Source organism: Neopelma chrysocephalum, unplaced genomic scaffold (genome assembly GCF_003984885.1).
Source record: "Neopelma chrysocephalum unplaced genomic scaffold, ASM398488v2 Primary Assembly neopelma1_97390, whole genome shotgun sequence".
In the NCBI taxonomy this organism is placed as follows: Eukaryota; Metazoa; Chordata; class Aves; order Passeriformes; family Pipridae; genus Neopelma; species Neopelma chrysocephalum.
Window position 1 is genome coordinate 6,904,339 of NW_020926031.1, and position 17,113 is coordinate 6,921,451.

The 17,113-nt window shown below is 42.1% G+C and overlaps 1 protein-coding gene across 2 annotated transcripts in view; it reads left to right on the forward strand.

The window, feature by feature from the left end:
- ALOX5 (arachidonate 5-lipoxygenase) overlaps positions 1-17,113 on the forward strand; it is a 32,322-nt gene continuing 15,209 nt past the window's right edge. For both annotated transcript variants that reach the window (XR_003532387.1, XM_027672408.1), the window contains exons 1-5: positions 1-222; positions 6,995-7,193; positions 8,950-9,031; positions 10,539-10,661; positions 15,604-15,710. Coding sequence is in view for 1 of the 2 variants with exons in the window: in XM_027672408.1 (XP_027528209.1) it covers positions 73-222; positions 6,995-7,193; positions 8,950-9,031; positions 10,539-10,661; positions 15,604-15,710 (661 nt within the window). In the remaining variant the exon portion in view is untranslated. The remainder of the gene's footprint in view (positions 223-6,994; positions 7,194-8,949; positions 9,032-10,538; positions 10,662-15,603; positions 15,711-17,113) is intronic.

Here is a 17,113-nt window from a genome sequence, read left to right on the forward strand (position 1 = left end):
GGCAGGAGAGCGGCTCAGCAGCGCCGGTCGAGTCGGTGGGGCCCTGCAGAGCCGAGCCGAGCCCGGGGGACCATGCCGTCCTACACGGTCACGGTGGCCACGGGCAGCCAGTGGTTCGCGGGCACGGACGACTACGTGTACCTGACCCTGCAGGGCACGTCGGGCTGCAGCGAGAGGCACCTCCTGGACAAGCCCTTCTACAACGACTTCGAGCGCGGCGCGGTGAGTCCCGCCCGCCCCGCGGCTGCCCCGGGGGCTGCCCCGCGGACGAGACAACGCGTTTGTCCCCCCGAGGTGCCTCGGGCCGGACCCGAGCAGGGCTGGGCTTGTTTTAAGCTCTTATCCGCGTGTGCCGGTGCTCTGAAGTGGGACACCAGGACTGAGGTGCCTGCTACATTCCCGGCCATCCGTCATCCGCATCCCTGCCCCAGGTGTTAGCCCTGGCTGTGGTCATTCAGTCGTAGGGAAAGATGCGGCCCTTTGGTCCTTGCTTACGATGGGCTTTCAGATCTCCTCGTACTTTCTTTACAAATACTTACAAAAATGTGGGTGCTTCCTCTTGATAGGTGTTTAGAATCCATATTTACTAGTAATCAGAGGCCTGCTATCTCCAAGAAATTAAAGAGGTAAGAACTTCCAGTGTGAGTTACAATGCCTGCCAGGGGAAATGTGCAAGGCAACTTCAGTGAAAGTTGAAAACCAGCTTGAATGTGTAAATGTGAGAATGAAATTGTGACTGGGCTATCAGCTATGCTCTTCTTCCTAACCTAGATTTCTGATATGTGTTGTGCCCTGTCCTCTCTGTGGTTTTATCACAGTATTAGGACTACCCATGTGTAATCGCTTATGCTGTAAGCACTGGTTTAGAATGGCATTTATTTGCCTGTTGTCCACTGTGGAAATAATAGACTCAAGACTTTTTTCCCCCTCCCAAAACGTATATTTCATTTGGAAACGTAATTCACAGTTTCCAAAAGATCTAGTGACATTTAAGCAATTTTGAAAGTTTTAAAGAAGTATTCATAAGTCACTTTGGAAGTGAGACCTACTTCTGCATGTGCAAGTGAGTCTTAGCTGTCATGGTGCTGCTTTGCTTTAGGTATGTTTTTTTCAACCATGGAGTTCACAGCCTAACTTAAGTGCCTGGTCTCTTCTGTGTTAGACATTGCAGATATGGTTAACAGAAGTCAGCATTTTGAGTAGGTGTTGATGGCATGTATAGCTATGGTCCCTAGATATTTACCAACTGCTGCTATTGAAGTTAATTTTCTTTCATGATTAAACATTCATTAGTTTAGACCCTTGTTACCTGAATCTCCCAAATGGACATCCAGTCGTTCTTACTCTCTTATCTGGTGAATAGTCATATATACTTTAAGCAAAGCTGAACTACATGAGCAGGAGAGGTTGAAGGAGACCTCAGACTGTCCTGCAAACATAGGGTTAGTGTGCTCTCCCAGGAGGGCTGAGCCCTGCCTGGCTGAGGAGACAACCACAAGGGTTTCAGTTTGCTCTTATTCCTGGGCTACAAAAGAGGGTTTCACTGTCTTTGAGTCATGGCTGTGTTGGAGAGCCTGGTAGTACTCTGAACATCTGACTGGACTAGGAAATGACATGATGTGAGCATTCAGTATATGTCCATCAGCAGTTCTTGAGCTGCAGTGGGACCAGGTCCGGCAGGAGCAGAGGTACATCCTGCTGGGCGAGGGAGCAGTGAACAGGGGTTTGGGGGTCTTAGTAGCAGCAAATATGCAGTTGGTTTTTTCAGCACATATTTTTTTGTGGACAATGAGAATAACTCTGCGTTCCATAAAGTGTCTGGCTCATGGAACACTTGCAGTACGATGTGCTAAGTTTTGCGTTTGAAGATGTTTTCTTGGGGAGTGCAGTGTGTTTCTCCAGGCACCTGTTCAGGTTACACTGTGCCCAGAACACTGTGAGTTTACTAATATGTCGTGCAAGAAAAAAAGGAAAGAAAAGAAAAATACCAATACGGAACCAAAAAAACCACACAAAAACAAACAAACAAACAAACCCACCCCCCAAAAAAAACCCCAAAAAAACACAAAAAAAAAAGCCAGCAAAACCAAAAGCAACCAAAAAAAAAAAGAAAAACCTGAAGCAAGCCAGAAGACTTTGAGGTTTGTTGGTTTGCAAGATGTAGCCACTGTTTTCACAGTTCTGCCTTTAGAGCTTCTTTCAACATCTCTATAATTTTCTCTTCTGCCAAGACATTCAATTGTTAATACATTTGCAAAAACGAATGCACTTTTTAGCAGATGACCAGAATCGTGCCGTATTATTTTGTAAGGCTTTGTCTGCTTTCCAAGTGTTTTTCTAAATGTTGGGCCAGGCTCTGTAGTTCCATTGTCCCGGTAATGTCTTCATTTGAATTATTGCAAATTGTGTATATTACTAGATATGATGAGGGTGGGCTTGGGTCAGTTCTGAGTAGGAGATTTGCATGCCAGATGTTGATTGAGGGAAAAGTCTGTGGAAAAACCTGAAGGGATTTGCACAAGATTAGCTCAGTTGCAGTTTTTGTCTGACTTACTTCAAGTACTGGGCACAGTTGAAAGTCATGGCTGCTTTTCTTTACTCTGTGTCTTTTGAGTAAGTTTCTTTAGTGATGAGTAATTTCAAAGCAAGTGTTTTGGTGTTGCTCAGTTCTCTCCTTTCTTCCTGTTCCCCCTTCATCTGCTTTTTGCTTTTGTTGAAAGAGATACAAGTATTTCCAGAAGAGAAATACAGTTCCTTCCACTTAGAAGTTTTTGCTACTAGAAAGAGGGGATGTCTGTGCCGTCCTTTTTCTGATATAATGGTAGTCAGTAGGAATTTCTCCTCAAAAAGAGAACTTAAGGTGTTGTATGAGATTAAATTGCTTGAACAGGATGCTACAGGAGGTTAGACAGTCCAATAGTCTTCATAGTCTTAATTAATTCTGTTCTCTCACTCTGAATTCAAACTGTATAAAAACTCGTAGCATCTCTGGCTCACCGTGCAGTATCTTGGTGTTTTAACAAGAGACCTCGTACAACAAATGTCATAGAAACCTTGAGCAACCAATTGTCAGTTCTTACCTGGACTTTGTATCCTGTCTGTAACCTGACATACCTTTGCTGCATTAGCAAAATTGTCATCTCAGGTGAGCCTGTGGCATTGCTGGCTTGGAGGAGCAGAAGCTGTGTGAGATACCAGGAGGGAGCCCTCCCTTTCAGAAGTGCCATTAAAATTGGAATTGTGTTGGTCATAAAAAGACTAAAAACTTTTAGGAGCGTTTAGGTTAATTGCATGTCCTTTTTCCATTACATCAACAGTAATTATTTCAAGGCCCTTGTAATATTGGCAAGTAGATCGTTATCAGAGGAATGAGTTTCTTCTGAAGATTGGCTGTCAGTGGGACATTTCCATCAACTCTTTGGATTTGATTCCCATTGCTCTTTAATTTAAATCTTATGTGTACGTACATATAGGTATGACATTATAAGAAATCTAGAAATATATATCTGTAAATGTGGGTTTTAAAAAATGAAATCTTTAGCTGAACTTTTAAAGGAGATGAATTTAAAAAAATGAGAGGTATCTTGGGCAACAAGGAGTTAATGAGAAAGTAAGACTAACTTCAGACTTTCTGTGCCATGCTAATCACCTGGCAGCAATGGGTTTTTGTATGGATTTGAGCTAAAAATACTGCAGTATATTTTCCCTAATGGGACAGTGGTTTTGATCACCTCGTTCTTCCTCTGTACACGATTAGCCCTAGAATTGGGAATGAGTGAGAAGACAGAGCATAAAAATCTCAAGTAGCTGAATAAAAAGCAAATCTGATTCAGATGCAGTTTATCACTTGCTTCTGTATGTTATTGCATTAGTCTTTAGATGTTTGAATTCCCTTTATAACGATGAACACAAATGGGTAATAATTCACATATGTTTGTGGATTGTTTGGACTGTGTCTCTGCAAGGCTTCCAGCTTCTGACTGCCAAATGCAACAACAGCATGATAAAATGGAAGGAGAAAATCCATTTTTTGTTGTAATTGCAGAAAGAGGTGCGCAAGCAGGAAGTGACTGACGTTGAGATAACATGGTATGACAGCCTGTGACGAGGGACTCTTCTGCAAAGTGCCATCTGGTCCTGGAAAGACGTACAAAATTGCAAAAGTACTGACTAAGTGCGAAACCTGAGCCTGGTAAAGAGTTTACTGACAGTTTTTATTGAGAAAACCAGGAGTTGCAGGGAAATGAATATGGAATAGAAATGGTTCAAGTGCTGCCTATTTCTGGAAAGAAGATTGAAGAATGGGAATCAGTCTGAGCATGCTCTCTGTGTTTTTCAGCCATCATCCAGAATTGTTTGTGCCAGTTGAGAAGAGTGAAGCTGAGAATATTGGGTGTGGGGTGAAAGGCAAAGATGAGAGGTGTGGTGTTTCAAAGTGGCATTGTGGGAGGAAGGAATCTCCATTTACTTAGCCAGGAGTACAGGGGTATTTCCTGCAGTCACTGACAGTGATAGTTCTGTGTCAAGGCACAATTAATGTGATTTCTGAGAAAAACCACTCAACATTTTTCAATCTCCACCACTGATTCAGAATCATGAATCATCAAGGGAATTAATTTATCTTTATACATTATCTTTTTAGCTGTTCCAGGATGGGATGGCAAGGTTGAAGAGCCTGCAGCATAAACTTTTTTAAAAAATGTTTAAAATTACTCTATTTATTTGCTTTACAGAAAGAACTATATCTTTTCTGCTATGGAGATGCAAGGAAAAGTGATAAGCATCATTATAATGTGTTGCTTGAGATCTCTACTCTGTGATTTTCATCTCTCAGCTCACAACCTAGCAGACAGATGCTGTCATCTCAAGCTTGCCCAGGACTGCTGTACTGTTTGTGAGGCAGTTTGTTACCACCTGGTGTGTCTGGGTGTGCTATTGACATAAACATTGCAAAATTTTATTTAAGACATGATGGGCTTTCTTTTTAAAAGAAACAGTTCAATGTCTTTTGCTTTAATATGATGGGGAGAATATGGCTCAGACCACAAGAGTATGAAGTCTCTAATTGTAACCACATGAAGCTTAGCAGGGTCACTTGAGCAGGGTAGTCTTTGACTGCTGCTCCCATGGTTACCATACCCAATTCAGCTTTGTCAAGATGAGCACTTGGCTGCTCCCATATGTCCTGAGCTGTTCAGACTTCTGGAGAGTGAGAATAGATTCCCGTTCCCCTGAATTGCCTAGCACCACATGGTGTCTTACCAGTCATATTTGAAACAATTACTTATTTATTCCTGTGCTGGTAATGCCCAATAGTTCAGATGACACCAGAACTATCATTTGTAAGAGATGTGTTCCTGTGTAACCTGCTCTAGGTGACCCTGCCTTGGCAGGGAGGTTGGACTAGATGATCTCTGGAGATCTCTTCCAACCCTAACAATTCTGTGATCTCTGTATTCACTGTCCTAAATATGTCAGGCAATTTAGCAAGGCCCTTAGGTCAGCATTCATAACAGCTGTTGTGCTGGCTGGGAGTGCTCAGTGTGGGGAAGAAGTGCAGCATCATATCCTGACCATGTAGCTGCCACTTCTTCTGTAGCCCTGCTGGAGCCATCATCAAGCAAGGGAGAGTGTGGTATGCACTCACTTCCTCGGCCTGAAGAGGTTCAGAGCTGCAGCCCCCAAACCTCAGCAAAGCTTAGTGTAGAGGCAGCACTGGGACTGGTCTGCTTCTCTCCTGGATCACTGAAAGACAACTAACTCAAGATTTCACGGGCCTGTCCCTGATCAGGAGCAGGCATGGGAGGAGTCCTTTGAAGGAGCAGGTGTGGGTGGTCCCCATAGTTTTCAGTACCAGCTCAGTACCAGCAAAGACTGCGACCAGACCCTTAGCATGGAAAAGGGCTAAACAGACTAGCTGCTGTGCAGCTCTGGGCTGAGGTCCCGCTGTGTTGCAGGAGTCAGGCCTCTCCAGAAGGAGCTAAACCACACTTCCACACGCTGGCTTGTTTTATGTGAAAGAATGAAGTGCATCCAGAGATAGATGGGGTTCTTATTTTCAGTTGGCTACTTAAATTCCTTTGTACTTCTGAGCCATACAAACATAAAATGTATCATTGTCCAAATCTTAGCTGTACAAAACCAAAATGTACCGTTGTCCTCATTTTAAATATGGAGAACTGAAAAAGGATAGGAAGGAAAAGACAAAGGGGATCTAGGTGATCTGAATTTTGTTCTTAGTCTGAAGCACATATAACTAACATACAAAAGTCTTTAGATTCCTTGTCCAATGTTTTAATCTCATCATCATTTTTCCACTCCAATTGCATGAGTAGATGTGCCCTAGCAGTACCTCTTTCAGCTGTTGCCAAGAGAGAACAGTGGATGGTTTCATGGCCTGCATATTTTTCCCAGACTTGCAAACATTTCAAGGAGTAATACCATTTTTAGGTTGCATACAAACATGTTTCTTCATTTCTGGAGTGTTTTGCATGTTCTTGTTTGTTCTTTTATTAATCTTTCTGTTGCATTGCAGTCCAATAATAGTGTCGCAGCGTATGACTCGGAGACAGCAAACTCGGTGCTGAATCAGTTTATTAATGCACAGAGTACAGATTATATACCACATGTGTGTTTTAATCATTATCAAAAGATAGATTTATAGTTTTGTTTTTTACATAGTCTAAATACTTAAAGTCTAACTGGTATACCTAAAGTCCAACTGGTGATCCTTATTTCTTGTTTGTGTCCACTCTTCCACATCATTCCTATTCTTGAGTACGTACAGCTTCCAGCTGCCAAATCATAGGATGGTCAAGACATCTTGCGATCGGTAGTTTCGGCTATGTTTGATTATGTATGAGCTGAGCAGTAACCACATAGTAGGTCTTCCTTTTTTCACCCACCAGAACCTGGAAGGACCAGGTGTGCCTGTGTAATGCTGGTGATGCTTCCTGCATGTGCAGTATATCACTGACTGTATTCTGCTCTGCAGGTTGACTCCTATGATGTGACTGTGGAAGAAGACCTTGGAGAAATTCAGCTAATAAAAATTGAGAAACGAAAATACTGGTACCAGGATGACTGGTACCTTAAGTATGTCACTGTTAAAACACCAGTGGGTGACTACTTGGAGTTCCCATGTTACCGTTGGATTACAGATGAAAAGGAGGTTGTCCTTCGAGATGGAAGAGGTGAGAACTATAAGAAACCAGATTTCCTGCAGAACATCTGGAATTCTTCTCTTTCTCCTTCCCTTTTTCCACGTACCTCCCAATAGTCTCTCTCATATGGAGACCCACTTCCAGTCCCCTGCTGCATCCTAGAGAATGGACTTTCCCTACTGACTAGGAATACTTCCCGAGCAGCTTGTTGGTGTAGGCACTGGCAGTTGAGTTGGATATACATACAAGGAAGAGTCCTTACGCTAGCTTGTTACACTGGTCTTGAATTTGAGGGCTGACCCTAATGCCAAATTTTTGTCTGCTCCACATCCCCATTGCTGAAGCCCTTTTGATCTAATTAGAATTAGTGTTCTGTGGTTGTTTCATACTAATCTCCCAAGAGGCCCATGATTAATTGCCTGTGAATTGTCTTGTTTACATAAGAGTGAAATAAAATCCCAAAGTAGACTGGTCGGCAGATACAAGGACTGACTTGAAACAGGAGCTTACTTTTCACTCTTTCTTCTTTGCATACTGTCAAGTCCAGGACAAGGCAGAGTGATGGATATGACTGCTGCAAGTACTGGTGACCAACTGAGGAAAGCATTTTAACTGTCTCTGACTACCTACTTGCTGTGGTCAGGGTTGGGGCAGATATTTACGTTTGCTTGTTCCCCTCTGTGCTACCTGGGGTAGGTTGGCTGCTGTCATGGTCTGCAGGATGAGTGCTTGAAAACAGCTGAAACAAGTTATGAGGTGGTAGGAAATAAATGTTTATCTTGCCCTTTAATTTTTGGCTACTTCTGGCTGAGGAATTTTGTATTTGAAGCCTTTTGTCCTACAATTACAACTATGTGTCTGTTTATTTTTGGTCTCCAGAGGGACTTCCCATTTTTCATAATTTGGTTTATAACAACTGTAACACTTCCATGGAAGACAGCTTTGCTTGGCTTTCAGAGTTTGGTGAGGTTAAGGACAAGAGCAAGTGAAACCCTCTTGGTAACTTAAACACTATCAGCTGGAAACCATTAGCCATATATGTTATCAGCTGTGTTATCTCTGATATTTCCAGCCTCAAACCGCTATAGTCATGAAACTCCTGCTGGTTTTATCTGCCCTCCCATTTGTGTATGTAAAGTGAGTCTCATAGCTTGCCCTTTCTCTGATCACTAAGGAAGTCTCTGTGTTATTTAGTAGTATGTTGAATTCATGGTCAGAAGAGCAAAATATCTGGAAATAAAGGCTCTTTGTTTTTTCTTTCTGTTCTCATGACAGGAAGATACGATTATTGCCCCAAGCTGATGGGGAGAGCACAGCTGTCTCTCAGGAGGGAGGTTCAGTGATGTTTCCTGGAGATGTCTTTTAGCAGAGAAGATGAGAGCTGGAACAATATTGTGGTTTCTCTTATTGATAAAAATTCCCTTAGATACTGAACTGTAAAATTAATTCCTATGACCCCCTTCAGACTATTTAGCACTGGATACATACAGCAAGTGTCTACACTAGGAATCCAGGTTTTATGTACAGTTGAGACAGATGTTCCTAGCTTGAGCTAATTGCCCCTTGGAGGCACCAATTTAGGAGCTTATCTCCTTCCACAGGTTCTCTTAAGGACCTGTGTCTCTACTCAAAGTACTAAATTGGATCATGAAAGCATTTCCCACAGAAACTTTGTAAAGGTGTAGATCAAAAGTTTGAAGGTTAGAAAACTCTGCTGTCCTTCTCAACACCTGGGCAGTGATGGTGGGGGAACCTCATAACCCTATCTGTTTTCCCTGTTTCACAGCAAAGCTACCCCGAGATGACAAGACTCAGATTCTGAAGCAGCACAGACGCAAAGAGCTTGAGTCCCGTCAGAAAATGTACCGGTGAGTTTCCTGCTGCTCCCCAGAAGGTCCAGGGTCTGTTCTCATCAGCTCAGAGTTTGACAGAGTATGTTCAGATTATCAGATGGCTCTAATTACTCAACTCCTGGATAAGAGAAAGCATAAGTTACCATGTTGGCCATATCTGGTTTTTACTTAGGTGGAATTCACTCCAAGTGATGATCATCCTAGCGCAAGGGACATTACAGGATACTTCAATCTCAGATAAGGCTGTCTGAAAGGCTTAAGTGGAAATTCAGTGATACAGCCTAATTGTGGGCCCTCTGGCACACAGTTGTGCTTTCAAGGAAGATTTGGAAGCATATTTCATTTGCCTGTTACAAGCAGTACTACAGTTTTGGAACATGATGTGAACATGTCAGCTCTGACTGGAGCTTTTTGGCTGCTTGCAGCAAGCTACTTTTAGTTGTTTCCTGCACTGGAGTGCAGTGGAAAATCTGTCCCTGTTTGAGTGGACTGGAATGTGCTAACAGAACACAGTTGTGATACCCACCCTAATACTGTAATAGGTATTTTTTCCTAATCAGTGTCACAATGAGAAAATGCTGTCTTTTATAAACTAGTAACTCCAGAAGGCATTAGACATTTCCTTGTGCAAGAAATGTACTCTGTTAAAGCAACAAAAGTTTCTTGCACTTGCATCTCCTTATCATGAGAATAAGGATCAGGGTAGAGGGTCCATTCAGAATTGATGGATTGAGGCTTGGTCCATGTGTTGTTGATATAATTTGAATAAGAAAGGCCCTTACTTACAAATTGCAGGAAATAGAACAGAGAAAAATATGTTTCGAAAAGAGGCGTGACACAAAATTTTATTTATGTATGCAAGAAGGAAGGCAAAATCATTTGTAATTTCAGGGAAATAGCTATTTACAATTCAGATGCATAACTGATAACGCACAATGCAGTCTGTGTGTGGCAGGCAGTTTGGAAATACCACTGAAACACTATTCTTTACAGTTCAATTTCTGTTGTTCTGAAATAAAAATGGAGCAGAGAATGTGTGCCATGACCATTAGGAGGTTGAGGAATTGAATCAAGAATATCTGAGTCTCCTGGAAAGTGCCTTTTGAAGGAATCTAAATACTTGTCTGAGTATTTTAGCTGCTGGATCTCAGTTCTGCAAAAATGCAGCCCCAAGAATGAGTGTGCATTGGGCACCTGTCTGTCTCTCTGTCCCCTCCCCTCCCAACACATTTGAAGCTAATGCCAGTTTCAATCAAAGGTGACAAGTGTTTAGAAATACCACAGATATAAGTTACTTCAAGCTTTGTGAAGGTAGATGGCCAAGCAGTTGCCTTCCACAGTGCTTGAGGATTCTGTAGGGTACTGGTAGGTATTGATGTGATGTAAGTCACTATTTTTGGCCTGAGTCTGCCACAAATTTCCTTTATAGGGGCGAGTCACAGAAGCACAGTAGGTAAAGGAAAGACACAGCTCTCATGCTGGTAAGCTTATATGGTTAATCAAACCTCTTCTATTTTCTCAGCTGGAAGGAGTGGCATCCTGGCTTTCCCCTGAGCATCGATGCCCATTCTCACAGTGAACTGCCTCGTGACATCCAGTTTGACAATGAAAAGGGAATTGACTTCATTCTAAACTACACTAAAGCGTAAGTGTTTGTGGGACTTCAGGAGTTTTTCAGAATCTCTTTTGGGGCAGGATAAGGATCTGATCACGTTTTAGGTTTCATTGAATCTCAAAACTGGATTCCTTTCTCCCAGCTGGATCATTGGTCAATCAAAGTAGGAAAGAATTGAATGGATTTTTTATTTTATTTTATTTTATTTTATTTTATTTTATTTTATTTTATTTTATTTTATTTTATTTTATTTTTTAATTATCAATATTTAAGCTTTTTACAGTGGGCCCCTGGATTCTTGTTAGACATGGTTTTGACTGTAGGTGGATGGAGGAAGCATTGGTGAAAAGCAGAAGGACTATATGCCCCTCAGACCTTGGGCTTTTGACTTAGTTCTCAGCTTTTCCCCCTGGAGATACTTCTCTCTCATCTGACTGTTGGTGATAATTAAACCTTTCAGTCACATACCCAAAGAAGATGGTATCAATGCACCCTTGACATCCTGCTGAGCAGTTTGTCAGTTCATCTGAGTGTTTTCTGCTTGGGACAACAAAGTCTCTGTCCACCAGCTTGCACATGTCATGTAATTGAGAAAAACACTGGATGGCCATTGGTTGAGCCTGAGTAATCAATCCTGCAGAGCTCTGGGATAGTACAGGGTCAATGAGGCAAATAGGACCTCTCTGACCTGTAAGTTTCCTTCTGTGCTGTCTCAAATGCCCAGGTCACGTCATAGTGTCTCAGATATTAGATGGTGGGATAGTCTGACATGAGACAAGACTGGTCTTTAAATGTCAGAGCGTTCTGAGTGTTACATTTATGCAGTTGAATTACACTACCAACAGAGTCAAATCCCATGGCTTGTTCCAAGAAAACCTACATGCTTGTTTTCTAATTTGGAATATTGGAAGCTTTAAAGAACAAATTGTTTTTTCTGTCTGTTTTAGCTCTGCTGTAGATTTCTTCCTCCCTCCCCTCTTCACCACACTAGGATCTGTTTTTCACAATAGAATGATGCTTTTTAACCTCAACAAATTTTTTTTTTTAGCAGAATGAATGTCCAGCAGGTGTGAACAGAGTGATGGGTGTGTTTCTGCAGCACATATGGCTAGGTGAACCTAGATCTTTCAGAGCTAATTGGAATAAGGCAGATGAATAGCTTTGAAGAGTTGGGGTCTCTAGCTTTCTGTCTCATGCCAACTAGGATGTTAGGAAAATGACAGAACAGGTCAGAGAGTGTGTGCTTTTGTACCTTTTTAATGCAATACTGGCTGTTAACACCAGAGAATTGGCTGTGGGGTCACACAAGGGTTAATGGTACAAAAGATGGACAGATGCTTCCTGCTCTCTGAGCTTGCCCAGTGGCACGTGTATTGCCTCAATGTTATATCTATGTTTAGACTTCCAAAGAACAAAATCTCTCACTTTAATATGGGTCAGAAGTTGAGGTCCCTTCTCACCTCATGAAATATCTTATTCCTCAAGCAGCCCTATAATATTCACTGGATTCTTTAGCGTTTAGAAGTTTTAAGGAAACTGGGCCTTGAGTGTAGATCCTTGGGAAACCCTAGACTCTGATGTTCTTCTTCTACAACCTTGCAGGAGCCTTTTAGTCAGCAGATAATGAACTTGGTAATCAGAAATAGTTCTTTAGGAAAATAAATTTTAAACAAATAAAATCAACCAACAAAACTGTGGAAATTTACACAGTGTTTTTTAAAAGGCAAGTTAATTTTTCTGTAAGGTCAAAAGAGAAAATTTTTGATTTGTAGTCAGGACTTTAGTACAATGCAGACCAGATTATCACACCCAGTCTCTAATTCCTAGTTTTTCTTCCCTCTCTGTACAAAATGATAATTTCACTTCCTTTACCTCCCAGAAAATGCTGGGAGAAGACCCCATGCATATTTGTGAAGTGCTCTGAGATTCAGTCAGGCAGAACAACAGTACAGCCTGTTCATCATGAAACAGACACAGGGGTGAGACCATCCGGAAGAAGGGAAAATTCCTTCATAGTTATTGTGTTGTGTTTCTGTAAATAAACCAAGAAGAGTTTCTAAGCAAGAGGTGAAAGGTGTGAAAATATGCAAAACCCCATGCAAGATCATTGAGATCTTCTTTTGTTGCCCTGGCAATGGCATGTTATTTCAGACTTCTCCAGGTCCTGCGTTTTCCAAGAACAGTTGATTCCAGCATGGTGTTAGCCAGTGCACCACACCTGTTTCCCAGCTCATAAAGAAGATCTGAGTAATCCAGGAGCAACAGCATCTGAATGCCAGAGCTGAGAGGTTTGCCATTAGGACACATAACCAATTTGGAGCCTACATTCCCCTTCCAGCAATTCTATCCTGCCAGGCTGTGGCATGTTGACAGAGATCCTGAGTTGAAGCCAAGTGAAACTTGGAAGCAATTCAGCAGAGTGCAGGGACATCTATCTTTGTCATTGGCTGTAAGGGGTCCTCCCCATGAAGGAGGAACCTGAAACTGTACTGCAGATAGCCAGCCATTCTGGATAACTGGTATGACACAAAAGAGATTTTTCCAAGGAATAGCAATGCTTTTTGCCTGGCACATTTGCTGAAGAATCTAGACCTATGATTTTGGTTGAGTGATCTGTGAAAATCTTCAAAGAATGAGTTTGACAGCCCTTATCTAGCTACCCTGATATACACTGGGAGTTTGGGGCAACTATCTGCAGGAATGGGTTGGAGATACATGGGGGAAGGCATGGGTCCTGCCTTCAGCTTGAGTGCAGTAGGAGGGAAGACAGGGAGGTGTGTTTGGAAATCCAAAGGAAGGTGTAGAGTTGCAAGGTGTAGCAGTGGGCAAGTAGCACATTTTAGGAAAAATGTGACAGCTATGAAAGTTATATGAGGCAGAGAGAGTGGTGGAAGAGGGGAGGGGAATGCCCTTTTACTTGGACTGCAAAAATGATCTTAGAAGGGGGGAGATATGTCTCAGATATTCTTTATGCTGTTGCAAGGTTGGATCTTTAGGTGCTATTGGCAGTGGATAACTCTGTAAGTTTACAGTATTAATTGCGTGTAGGTGGAGATAATTCTGAAGGTGTCCAGTGCTGACATGACCTATAATATCTAGCAAATGGAAACTCTCAGCCTGGATTCTGTGCCAGAAATACAGGCGTGTGTTGCTATTTTGGACCAGTGTTGCATTTGGGCAGATTAAGTTCTGCAAGAAACTCTGCCATTTTTAACTGGCTCTGTTTTCTAATATGTGCCAGTATGATATCCAAGAAATACTTGATTTCTTGGGGAAAGCAAGTTTTATTTTCTAAGTCCTTCAGAAGTTTGTTCCAAGATAGGAAATGTGAAAAACTTCCTCCTTTTGGAAGAAATCTTTGAAACATCTGAGAATGAATGTGTGCCTAGCATTCAGCAGGTCAAACCACAGCAGGTTTGTGACTAGATCCCAGGTGCTGTACCTACTGCTTGGTTTCATCAGTAGTCCCAGGTAAGACGAACAGGAGAGGAGCAGTACACATGAGCTCGTGTGTCAAGTGTTTTCTAATCCTAGAGCAGTTCTGAAGGAGGGCAGAGGCTCTGCAGGACCTTTAGTGGAAACTCTAAAATAACACAGTCTCCAGTAACTCTTCTCAAGCTACCAAGATATGTTTTTTAAAATAATTTAAAATTCTGGTGATGCTCATACTTCCTCTGGAAGGTCATCTGTGATTCAGATACCTGGTCCCTATCCAGAAAGTCCTGCCCAGTAGTTACAAGAGACCTCTGGAGAGATCATGTCCTGTTCTAGGCTAGACAGGCTAGCATGCCTCCAGACACCTCTTAACCTTGACTGCCATCTGCAGCAGCAGAAACAGCCCATTCTACATGTACCCCATCTGGGCTTAGTGTAGAAGCAGCTCCTTTGTGGGGATTCTGGTCATGCTGGTCTAGAGCCCTCCTCCAGATTACCACTTGCTGTTTCTCCAGACTTTTGGTCCTCTTGAGCCAGTTCTAATCCAAGCCTTTTTATAAGTTTACTGATGATAAATCCACCCTTCTGGGATTCTTCCTCCCTCAAATTCTGTTTGGGAGAATTTCCTGCAACACTGTGACCTTTCTTTACTCTGTCATCTGCCCTGTGTATCTTTGTGCACTGTGTGCGCATTTGAAGTGTTAGTGGGAAACCAGCTTTCTTTTTCAAATTCATTATCTGCTTTTTGGTCAAAGTAAAGGATTTCTATTTAATAACAACAGTTTAGCATTTATGTAATAATTTAGGACTTGTCATCTCATACAAAGGAGACTTGCTTGACTGTGCTATAGACAGAATATTTTGCTGAATTTGCACTTTAAATGAGATATATCTGGATCCCAGCCCGCTGTGTTCATGTGATGTCTGCAACCAAGTGACTTGGTTTCTGAGGTTTAAGGGCCAAGTTTAACCAGCAGCTCAAGTAAATAGAAAGCTCTCAAAAGCTCAGGTCTCACAGTGTACGGATCCAGTCTGACCTTGATCACATAGAGACTTACAGTAGCTGTTTAGGAATAGTGGCTGACTGATCCTGGGCTGTGTTTGTTCTGAATTCACTTGTTCTGCACATCACTCAGTCTCTTTGTGTTACCATATCCCTTTCTGAATTGGTGTTAATAATCATCTCAGCAGTCTCAGCTGATGCTAACTACTGACAACATGTGAAGCACTAGTTTTTCTGACTATAGTTTTTATATGACATAGATCCTAAAGCACTGCTGTTGTAGGCTGCCAAGAACAGCTCTAGAACGGAGATTTGCAAATGCAATAGCAGGAACTGGGCCCTTGATATGCCGTTCAGGCTTGTGTGTAAAGGTACAGCCTGCAAATTTAATTCTGTAGGGTGACCAATCCCATATTCCATCGCTAAAAATTTATTGTGTTTAGATATATAAAAGGGTGGAAAAGAATGGGGAAGGGTATTGAGGACACTGAAGATCATTTTTTTCAGATATGTTTTATTTTGGTGTATTTTTAGGATGGAGAATCTTTATATCAACCGGTTCATGCACATGTTCCAGTCCTCCTGGAGTGATTTTGCAGATTTTGAGAGGATCTTTGTCAGAATCAGCAACACAATCTCTGGTGGGTTTATTGGCATTTGCTCATGTTTGCATCATAGAATGATTAATTAGTTGTCTTGTCTTGTCATCTGATCGGGATGGAAGTGGCTGACCTGCTCTCTGCTCTCCAGGAAGTAAACTGTAATCTCAGACTACAGATCATACCATCAACCCCCAAGACTGAAAAACAAAGATATGATCTCACAAGGAACTAAAATTACTGGTAATCGCTCAGTGACGTTCTCTGTCCTGAGCTATACTGGAGGTCAGTCCAGTTGGGCATCATAGTCCCTTTTGGGTTTTAGAAATGTATTTTCAAGTATGTACAAGTCCCATAGGATATATTTTATTCAGTATTTTGCATCTAAACCTAGAGATAGCTTAGTGGGGGCGCTTTTCAGATCATATTAGCTGTTAAGGCATCTTTGAAAGTTTGATTGTGCATATCCCACTTCAGCCATCTAAATACATGGAAAATCTCCAAAAAGGCAAGTCTGGTACTGTTCTCTGCTAAGGGCAAGTGTGAAGGTGACCCCTCTTGCCTCTGACACAGACAAGATCAAAGACTGTTGCCTAATATCCCAGCCATGTGCACAGTTGCATTGCTGCTAAAAGTCCCGGCTTCTCAACCCTGTTCCAACACAGGGATGCTGCTACTGCCTTGGTTCTGCTGTCATAAGACCTGTAGCTCCCCTCAGTTGGTTCTTGTGGGCCACCTGTGTCAGTGACATGGGATAGCTCAAATGCTTTCCAGGGATGTATTTTTCCCCACAGGGGTTATTTTGACAGAACTCAGATATGAAAGCCCATGCTGTTAGGCCAGCGGATCTGGGGATGGTTTGCAAAATGCTGAGAATGACCTGGGAGCTGTAACTCATTCACCTGGTCCTGCTGAGCCAGGGTGAGTCATCAGACCACACTCTGAGGAACTGTGGTTCTTACTGGAAATTAGTGCGAGCTCGAGCTGAAAAAGCTTTGTGGCATTTATCCAAAATGTCTCTTGTCAAAAATACGTCAGAATTAGCTATGCATATTTCATTAAATATCCTGCTTGTGCTTGCCATTTCATACTCACATCTTCTTACTAGAAGACAAAAATCTCTGTCTCAGAGTGCGAGTTTCACTTTTGGTTTCAGGGCTGTTCAGTTTTTTCAGGGTCTTTCCTACTGTTAAAAATTCCATTGATGTAGTATTAACATATAAAAGACAAACTACTGCTTTTCTTTAGCCCTTTTCAAAATGAAAATCTTGGCAGTTACTTGAAAACCCAGTCAAAAGAATTGCAGACGGTCACAGGTTTTGAAGTTCATGGTGACATTTCTGCAGAGCAGGGCTGGGGAGCTTTGGATTTGTGAGCCAGGCCCAAACTTCTGCTCTCACCCATGGTTACTTTATTAGATTGTGTTATTGGATATAATAAATGCA